The sequence below is a fragment of the Parasteatoda tepidariorum genome, chromosome 4 (genome assembly GCF_982258835.1).
Source record: "Parasteatoda tepidariorum strain Cologne lab strain chromosome 4, Ptep-v5.0, whole genome shotgun sequence".
Classification (NCBI taxonomy): Eukaryota; Metazoa; Arthropoda; class Arachnida; order Araneae; family Theridiidae; genus Parasteatoda; species Parasteatoda tepidariorum.
In genome coordinates, this window is record NC_141758.1 from 10276462 (window position 1) to 10287447 (window position 10986).

The 10986-nt window shown below is 27.7% G+C and overlaps 1 protein-coding gene across 1 annotated transcript; it reads left to right on the forward strand.

Annotated features, from left to right (window-relative positions):
- Positions 1 to 286: 286 nt before the first annotated feature.
- LOC147810672 (uncharacterized) lies at positions 287 to 7686 on the forward strand. Its single transcript, XM_087160645.1, has 2 exons — positions 287 to 737; positions 7017 to 7686. Exons 1-2 carry the CDS (start codon positions 583 to 585, stop codon positions 7453 to 7455), a joined length of 594 nt encoding a protein of 197 aa, XP_087016771.1. The 5' UTR covers positions 287 to 582; the 3' UTR covers positions 7456 to 7686.
- The last annotated feature ends 3300 nt before the right edge of the window (positions 7687 to 10986 follow it).

Below are 10986 nucleotides of genomic sequence, written 5' to 3' on the forward strand. Positions count from 1 at the left end.
GTTGGAGTTTTATACATAAAACTATAACACTTTTGTATTTTAGGAAGAAAATAAACAGTCTCTTTCTTTTCTTTTTTAATTTTCTAATTTTTTTTTTATTTATATTCCTTTTTTGAAAATTTAGAAGATAAAAAAAAAAGTACAAACCACTTGGGTGGTAAATCAAACGTACTGGGGGAAGAGTCTCCTAGTCTTTAGAAAAGGTGACGATATACATGCGTACTTTATCCAATGACGTACGTATGACGTTCTCTCCTATTGGGCAGTTCAAAATGCACAATGCGCTTGCGTACTAGCAGGCATAAGGGTGCAGGTAGTTTAATAACATTGAATCTATTACTAACTGGAAGTCTTACCAGGCTATACTAGGTCTTATTATTACCTATCACAGCAATGGCGGAATATTTTAATGTTGACGAAAAACGCTTTCTTCTTGCATATAGGGCTTAAGCTAATAACATTATAGATACTTCTTTTAGAGGCATATGGCGTCATATTTTTAATGATTTGGTATATAATGAAGTCGAGACTACAGATTATGTCCTCAAAGTGATAAAGGAACTGAAATTGGATCTCTGGTCTATGTTCGAGGAAAAACTTCCAGGCGAAGACGACTTTTCTCACTATTGTCTTAAAAGAAGTCCCCAAGCATTCATCATAATAACAGAGGCAGGAGCCCCTAACGGATTAACAACACAAACAGGAAACCCTATAAATCTGTGGTCCTTCTTTGTATGGTAAGTTTTTATTTCAGTTACTTTTCTGCTTGAATTTTTTAACCTGTTTAGAATTTTATACTTTTTTTTGAAAAAAAATTATTGGTATCGTTATCGAAATGAAGTCTTATGACTTTAAAATTTTTACAGCTGCAAACATTTTAAAGGATATTTTAGAAATTTCATGTAAATAAATTTAAAAAGTTACGGCTGTCTTGTTTCCTATAAAAGGCTATATCCTTAAATATAGGTAAATATTTTTTTAAGCATCAAAAACTGTCTAGACCAGCAATAGACCAATTGTTAAAACCGAAAAAATTCTACCTCTTCCAGTTTCTAATAGAAAATAATTTTAGAATCGATGTAAAGTTAATGCAACCTTTAAATCTTTTTAAAGCTATAATTAAATGAAAATTGCACTGAATTCCTTACATTAAAATTAGACAACGGTCCCACAATAACGTTAGGGTGCAGATGGGTAATTTAAGGATATACATGGAATTTATAGGATATGCAGTTACTTCCATTTCAAGCAAACTAATGAGACAAATATTCTTAAATTTTAAAATAGATGTTTTGCTCTTAAATTAATAATAATTGTTATAAGTTTTCGTTTTAATTCGCTACAAGTTCTCATTAATCTTAGTTTATTATCATTGTATTTAGAAGCTTAGTTCATTATCATTACTCTATCTCTGATTCCTTTATATATTCTGAAACAGGGCGGTAATTGACTACAGACAATTAATTCCTTATAATTTTCTTTTTGATCAAAATTCATTGATTCATTAATTTTATTTATTCTTAATTTCTCTTCATTCATTTTTTTTTACACATTCACTTTACTTACTTTATTTGACAATGTTCCTTATTTTCAGATGTCTTTTTTATTTCTTGCCTTAATTTCATTTATTCATTTTTTTTTTCTTTTTTACATATTCTCTTTACATACTTTATTTTACATATTTATCATACAAAATTTATAATTTTCCAATATTTTTTTACCTAATAGGTGTAGTATAAAGATAATTTTTTCTTTCTCTATATTTTACCCATTCGCATTAATTCAAGGTAATAATTTCATGAAACAAAATTCCTTTTTTTTTTTTTTACATTTATGTTTTACAAAGGTTCTTTTTTTTATGTTTCTTTTCTTTTACCTCTTCGGTGTATTTTAAAACAACAGTTGTAAATAATGTAATTTATTCAACAAATTGTACCAATTGCTTTTTCCTTTTTTTTGCATTCATTGCTATTCTTTTAGCGGCTAAATTGTTTTGTTTTTGCATTTTTTCTTCATAGATGTGGTTCCTTCTTTAGCTTTTTTTATTAACTCTTTTTTTCATAATTCTTTTTATTTTCTCCCATCTTTCCGTTTTAGTTTTACATATTTTCTATATGCATATTGCATGCTTTCTACCTCTCTATACATATTTTTACATTTACAGATTTTTTATTTCGTATAAATGTATCTAATAATTTAATTCGTCTTTATCGTTTCGTTACCAACTTCATTCAATTCAAAATCGAATAAAATTACTTCATCAAACAAAATTTTGAATTTTCTGTCAATACTTCTTTGTCAATATTTGTTTTTATTTACCTTTATTTTTTTTTTATTTCGTCCTTTTATCTTGCATTACATCTAAAGATGCGTCGTAGTGATTCTTTCTTTAGCTTTATAGTTCCTTCAACCATAATTTTTAAATCAGAAAAATACTTTCGACTGTTAACAAGTAAAATAAATTAATTTATTGTTTTTATTTTCTTTTTTTTATTTTCTACTCTTTTTTCGCATCCTTTATTAGCAATCTCAATCGTTGTATATTCTTTTTTAGCTAAAGCAAACGCTTCACATTTATTGCTTGGCGTCATTCTGTCATTAGAGAGCTTTTTCATCTTTCACGAAATTCATTTTTAAGCTTCTTTTGTCTTTTAATTTAAAATAATAATTTTTAACTTTATCCAATAAAATTAATAGTTTTCAGATTTTCTAATTGATATTTTTTTTTATTTTCTACTCATTAGTTATTTATTTATTTTTTCTTCGTAGATTTGTTGTAGAAGTTCTGTTTTAGTCTTTCTTATCAAGTTTGGGCTATCCAGTGGATAATTTTCATAAATAAATTAATGGATCTTGCAAAATATTTTAACGTTATTAAAGATTTTTGTCTAATCTATAATACTTTGCTTAAATTATATATTTAAACAATGCGCTCTTGTAAATGATTTTTGACTTCAAGCCATTGACAGGGTTTTTAACAATTCTTCAGTTTTATTTCACTGAATATACAGATAGTTTAGCATTATTTAATATTTTTTTTAAAGGAGCAGTTTTATTTCACATTTTATATCGAAGATTTTTAAAAATGTTGTGTAAAGTATGTGTTTTATGGTTCAGAAAATATTGTACACATATTTGACGTTAGAAAGATAATTCAAAATTTAACTAGAATAAAAACACTTATTCTACATAACAAATGCAAATTGCCACTGTGAAATATTTTAAGTGAAGATTTTCATTTCAACTGAATAAATTTATTGCATTTTTGACACGAGTAAATTTTTTTTAAATGGGATATTCAGTTGTTGTTTTCTTATTAACTCAAAGAATATTAAAGGTGCAAAAAAAAAAAAAAAGTTTTTATGTAATTTCATAAAAGAAAAATAAATTGTCAAATTATTCGATTCTCATGAAGCGATTGCTTTATTGAGACAAATTTTTTATGCAGAACAATTGCGTTTTGCTTAAACAACTTTAAAATAGAAGAAAAAACACAGTCTCCGCCCTTTAGTATATAATGCCTCAAGTATAAAGTTCTGTTTGTATTCCATAAGCCCCATATTATTTTTGTTTTGAATAGAAGGCCCATACTGAATTGTTTATAAGAAGTAAAATGTAGTTATTTAAGTTAGAAGATGTTACAAAGTAATTATTTTGATCCATTACTTCTTTTTGACTACACAATAAATGTAGAACAATTTGAATCCCCTTTCACTGAAGGAAAAGTGACATGATTCCCTAAATTCTTATCTTTAGTCATAGGTGGTCGTAATTCACGGTGATAGGGAATTGCGCTAATGGTTTTCTAAGACATGGTGGTCATCGCTGCTAACATCTTATTCCCCATTTAATAAAATTGGCGTACGGCGCTCAAAGCAACCTCAGTGACCATTCTTTCTACTTTAATCAAGCAGTAAACCATTTTTCTTGGGCAACAGATGGCGCCACTGGAACACAAGAACAATCGCACCCCTTCCGCCTAAACAGGCATTACGTCAATGTAGAGTGTCTAGAGTAAAAGAGTGTGGACAAGTGAGAAACGATTGGTGGAAAGAAAAACTTTACCGCCGGAGGCGAGAGTGGAAAATTCGCCATTGGAATTACACGGAGTGAAAATTATCTGACTCAAAAAATTTATGTTCTGTATTAATAAATGCATGTAATAAGTTCATTACTTACTTTTTTTCAATAAGAAACTTCACAATTACAGTAAATGTTAAAATTATGGGTGAAAATTTGGATAGTTTTTAGTTATTCGAATTTATCCTTATTATCACTTACTTGCGTGCATATAAAGTTATGTTTATCTCATTGTAAAGAGAACAAGGTGATTAAATAACTAATGGTTAGATAAGAATAAATGTATTTACTTTTAATACACATAATTTCTATCTAAATTACTTATAAATTTTAAGATTTGAGCATCTTTTTATCAAAACTTTAGAAGTGCAGAGTTTGGCGATATTGCTTTGACATGTTGGCGCGTTACAATGTTCGCGTTACAATACGCGTTACAAAGTAGCATTTGCTTACTTTTCATTACCAACTGTATAAAATGCTAGTTTGTTTTAAATTTCAACTAATTATGGAAATGTTTGTTTACAATTTGTTGGAATAAACAATACCTTTGCAGGTGAATATGCCATAATTTTTTCCTGAAAAAGTAATAAATAATAATAAATCATATAATTTGTTTTATTAATTATTATTTCTGAAATAAATGGCATAATCATTATTAATTTTTTTATTTTATTTAAGGCATTTATTAAAAGCTGAAGTCTTTTCATAAGTCTTTTTTTTCCCAATGACATTAATTTTTTTAACAATTTCAGATGCTAGAAAATGTTTCTTAAAAAATCTGTAATATCATGTGCTTTCCAATCATAAAGTTTATATTATTGATACTTTAGTATATACTCTTAGAATAACAGAACCTTCAGAATAACACCAAATAAGCGAGTGGCGCCAACTTCGGTGTATCATCTGGCAACCCCCTTGGACAAAAATATGACGGCAGCGCATGCGCTCTTGGATATTGTCATCACTCTTTTCAATAGAGGCACTCTACGTCAATGCAAACAACAATAAAACATCGATTTTTTGATAAAATCGTGGTCTCGCTAATAATATTCGCCTAAAGCAAGTATGCAGTGGGGGGAATGTTAATTACTGCTACTTAATTTTTTGGTTAATTATGCAATTTTCCTTTAATAGTAATTTCTTATGCGTCATAGTTTTTTGTTTTTTGCTTTGTAATTTATTTAAAATACAAACTATATTTAAGCAATGAAACAAACTTTTTTTTCTTAATTTTAATGAGACCAGGAGCTTTTAAGTTTTGAAAATCGGTTCAAACTTTAATTAGAGCAATGCGATTTTCTCGAGAGTATTGGTTAAAAAAATAAAAAAAAAGAACATTTGATGCCCTCTTGTCGCCTTAAGTTGGTTCAAGAATATAAAAATTCTGCGTGCAATACTAAATTTGAATTAATTTGCAAAAATCCTACTTTAAAGAGGTTACATTTTAGGGAATTTTGAACCGATATTAACCAATCTATATTAACCAAACTTCTACTCATTACTTTTTAAAAAAATAGGCACTGAAAATGTTAGAATTCATCATCTTTCATCTACTAAAAAGTTAATAACTACAGCATTGACCAGAAGCAGCGGTTGGCAAAAATCGTGATTTCTTTTTTTAATTACAAAATCGTATCTATTTTATTTAAATCGGATTTTTTTTTTATTTAAATCACATTCTTCTGATTTTTTTTTTCTAAATTCACCATCTAAAGCATCTGATAAAAGATTTTAATAAGACTTAATATTGTTTAAAAGAAATGTAATTAAAATAGTTATCAGTTCATATTAAAATGGATAAAATTATTGTAATATTATTACTAATCACTGCGTTAAAAAAAAATCATAGTTATATTTTTCATGCTCAACTTGCTGATGATTGTTAAAAATTGCCAAACAATTTGTCAACCAGATACCTAATAAAGAATTTGTTTAGATAAGAAAGCATAACTTTAAAAAAATTATGCCAATCTGGATTGACCAAGTCACGACTTTCATATTTAATAAGATATAAAAGCGCTGCGTTATAATTAGCAAAAAATAAATGGGCATAATTGAAATATGTTTTTAGTCAAAAAATTTATTATTTTAAATGTATTAATGGAGAATTACAGTTTAAAAGTCTTATATCACTTTTATTCACATTTACTCTATTTTAAAACATAATAACTTACATGCATATCCCCTTCGATATTTCTTAGTGAAATATGCTTATTATCAATAATATCAGATTTAAAGAAATTGCCCCCTGAAGAATGTATTTATTAATTTTATTAAAAAGAAATATTTTGTTTTTAACATATATTTTTTCAATCATTATATATTTTTCAAAATTTGTCTAAATTATTGATTTATTTGTTTTAAAAAATCACATTTGATTTAAATCAATACACATTTTATTGAAATAATGAGAGAGTTAATATAGTAATTTCAATGCCTTTTAATATTTCGTAAGAAAACAATAGCTTCCATAAAAAAATATTAATTATCAATGAAATATGACTTTTTTAAAAAATCACACCTTTACGAATGTATTTATTAATTATATTATGTAAAAAAATATTTTAAAACTAAATTAATATAATCTTTTTTAGTAAGTATATTAGTATTAAATGTTATGAAAATTATGTTTGTTTAAATTAATGTTTTTTTACCGAAAAGTCTCAGCTGATTTAAACTAGAAATTTATTTAAAGAAATCAAATGATTTCAATCACGATTATATTCAAAATGCATTATTTTCTGTCTCCAGAAATTTTAAATGAATTGGAGGCTCTACTGCAGAAACAATTGGGACCAGCTATTCCTTTCCATTCTTAAGAATTCAGATCCCCTTGAAACAGAACCAACTGTAATTTCGTGTGTAACGAATTGAAACAGAGGAACATTTCTTAAAAAATTAAATTTGAGTCTTTTTAATTAAAATTTACTTTTTAGGTTTTCAAATGATAAAGAGTACTATACGTGGAGGAAAAATGTGAATTATATTTCTAGAAATCCTCTCCACTTCCGTGCACTTCAACTTTTGAGTCTCTACATCGATGTACGAACTGCAGAACTCGTAATGGCCGTGCGAGTACTTTGGAGCTCCATCCCAGATCCACTTTTGACCTTGAATGATATTTTTAGGCCTTTTGAGAGGATCGATCATACACGTTATCAGAAGATAAACAGCGTATGGCAATGGTACTGCAATCTAGATAATTATGAAGAAACTTCTGTTAGGCGTCCAAGATCTCTGAAGCACCTTTCAAGATGCATCATCAGAAACCGATTAAGAGACAACTTCAAATTGCCGGAAGGAGTGGAGGAACTGGGCATTCCCAAACATGTCCAGAAGTATTTACTTCTGAGAGATTTCTACAAGATAGAATGAATACTTTATCCTGGAATCATTCTTTTTTTTCTTCAAAGTATTTCATAAAAGAAATTGACTTGATAAAAGACTTGATTATTTTAATGACAGACTTATTATTATCTTAATTATGATTTCGAAAAGCTAAGGTTTCCTATGAACTCCTTTACGATATTATTTTCAATGTTGCATGCTTCACTGTTGAAATATTTCTTCGGCATATCAATAAACAATGTAATCTGTGCGCAATTATTTTTTGTTTGTTTATTTCAATTGGATTGTTTATTCTTGATTGCTTCTTTTGTTTTAAGTATCTATTTGCATTTACATGGAAAATACAGTACACGAATAAATTGAAAATTGTGAGGACAATATTACATTAAAAAATAGTGCGTGGAGTCCCATCATGCGGAAGAAGTTAAACTTCGCAACCTGCGACGTTAATTGTAGAAGAATCAGCAGTCGTAGAAGGAGTTCTATTCAACGACTCTTTTTCCTGCTCCGCTCGCTTCCGTGCTTTGTAATAACGGTAGTATTATGTCCTTCGTGGACCTCTTGAACCAGTGGAAGTGCTTGTCTCGCCCTGGAAAATGTATTTGTATTAATAATGTATGTGAATGCGTCATAATGTAAATTCAAAAGAGAAAACCTAACAATCAATTGATATTCACAAGAGACGTACCTTAACATCCGTCGCATTGATTGTTTTCACTCATTTTTTACAATTCGCGATCGCAACGCTCGAGTACGCCCTCTATCGGGAGCCTGTAAATATCAGACATTAATTTATCACGTTTTCATTTAGTTCCATCAAAATTATCGGCCATGACGGACGCCATTTTCTTAGCAGCAAATAAAAATAAAAATTTCCCTAAGGAACAGCTGAAGAACTTGAAAAAACTAACCAGAACATGCCAAACATTGAAGCAGAACACGCCAAGCATAATATCAATAATTTTTACCTTTCTAATACCAACAACATAACTTACAATTTCATGATCACTTGCTGTTACAGATGTGTATATTACGGTAAAATAATTTTTTCTGTCTTCAATTCATTACAAATTAAAATGAAGTCAACATTACTTTCGTAATTCCAATAAAGAAATGTGAATTCAGAACGTCAAGAACTGCAATAGTTATAGAATTCTTCTTTGTTATAGAACAGTATATATTTCTGTTTCTATATAATTCGGAAAACAACAATAAAGAATCAACCAAATTACTTGAAATAGTGTCATTTGTGCTGATGATTAATAAATTTATTATCGTTTTCTTGGTAAGTATTTCTTAGTTTTGAAAGAATAGATAATTTCAACTAGAATTCAGCTGTTCTGTTTTTAAGCTACATATTCAAATTCATATCGAGATCTTACAATTATAAAATTTTGATGTGTGGTATGTTATCTAAAAGTAATAAAGGGATAATCTATGTACTTATTATTTGAAAATAAAGCTTTCAAACGAAGAACATTTCATTTGGAACTCTGCGGATTTATGAAGAAGGTAAGTGTTATGATTTTTATAATAAAAAATTAGATTGTAAAACTTTTTTTTCTTATTTAATGATAGTTCTCTACAGAATGGTTTCTTACGTCTGATTAAGAACCATAAGAAAAGAAACTATATGAAAGTTTCTATTTCAATGTAAAGAATTCTTAAAATCGTTTTTTATCCTAAGAATTTTTTATTTTCCGTTTCTGAGTTTATAATTTTTTGATAAAAATTGCTGTCAAAATACTTTTTTTGAAAACATAAATGGTATAACATTATGTGTTTATGTATACTTCTTGCATATTCTAATGTTTCAAGTAATATGATTCAGAAAAGTATGAATAAAAATTCGGTACTTATGTATTAACGCCACAACAGCTACAGATTTGGCTGTTTTTAAGTGCCGCCAGTCTACACCTAAAATTTTTGTGACAAATCATAAAACGAAACACTTTATTTAAAATCAAAGTAGTTTATCGGATTTCGGTGGACAATGGGCGAAATATTTCGCTCCAGAAAAAAATAAAATTGCATCTTGTTCTATTTTTGGCAAATCCTAAAGACGCATTTTCGTAGCACTAAAAAATGGTAACAAAAATCGAAGAACAAATCATTTTGGAATTCTTCTGATTTATAAAGCAGGTAAGTGTTAATTTTTATAAAATAAAAAATTTTACTTTTAAGTAGTTTTTTTCTTGATGATTGTTTTCTATAGAATGGTTTTCTACGTCCGATTATGAATCAAAAAAGAAAAAACATGAAAGCTGTTAATTTTAATATAAGGAATTTTTAGAATTGTTTTTTTTTTTTTTTTTTTTTTTTTTTTTTTTTGTATCGTAAGCATTCTTTACTTTACGTTTTTCAGTTTCTAAAGAATGATTTTTATAAAAACTTAAAATTTTTTGATAAAATTATTTGTCAAAAAACTTTATTTACAAAATTAAATCACATAAAATTATGAAGCTTATGTATACTTTTTGCTTATTTTAATGTTTGAAGTAATATGATTCTTAAAACTATGGAATGTAAAGTTTAAATAGGCCTTTCAGGTTATATCATTAAATTTTGTAAAACTATTTCTCAGGCATTAGGTTTTAACTCTAATAAGAAGATACATATTTTTTTCTGTTTATTTACAAATATTTTTCAGACGTGTTTTGGATGTTCCTTCTTTAAAAAAAAAAAGAGATACCATCTTGTTTCCGGTTGTATAAGAAAGGATATCAAACATTTTTCTTTTTTGAATTTAATAAGCCACATTAAAGAAGGAACGTTACAATGCTACACGCTACATTAAAGACGTCTCCAGAGTAACTGAATGACGGTTCATATAGAAATCGCAGGTATGCGTCTCATACAACAACGCCCCCTATAGTTCGTTGCGATCGCGAATTGTTATCCACTAAGTTTGAAAATAAAAAATACTACTCTATTAAATTATATGTGTATCAAATCAAACTAAAAAAATATTTATAGGAAAACAATTCGCGATCGCAATGAACTATAGGGGGCGTTGTTGTATGAGACGCTTACCTGCGATTTCTATATGAACCGTCATTCAGTTACTCTGGAGACGTCGTTAGTGTAGCGTGTAGCATTGCAACGTTCCTTCTTTAATGTGGCTTATTAAATTTAAAAAAGAAAAATGCTTGATCTTCTTTCTTGTACAACCGAAAACAAAATGGTATCTCTTTTTATTAGAGAAGGAACATCCAAAACACATCGGAAAAATATTTGTACATTAACAGAAAAAAATATGTATATTCTTATAAGAGTATAAATATGTATACCTAATGCCCGAGAAATAGTATTACTAAATTTAATGATAAAACATGAAAGGCCCATTTAAACTTTACATTCTATAGTTTTAAGAATCATATTAGTTCAAAAATTAAAATGAACAAAAAGTATACATAATTTTATGAAATTTAATTTTGTAAACAACGTTTTTTGACAACAATTTTTATCAAAAAATTTCAAGTTTCAATAAAAATCATTATTTAGAAACTAAGAAACGTAAAATAAAGAATGCTGACGAAACAAAAACAAAAAAACAAT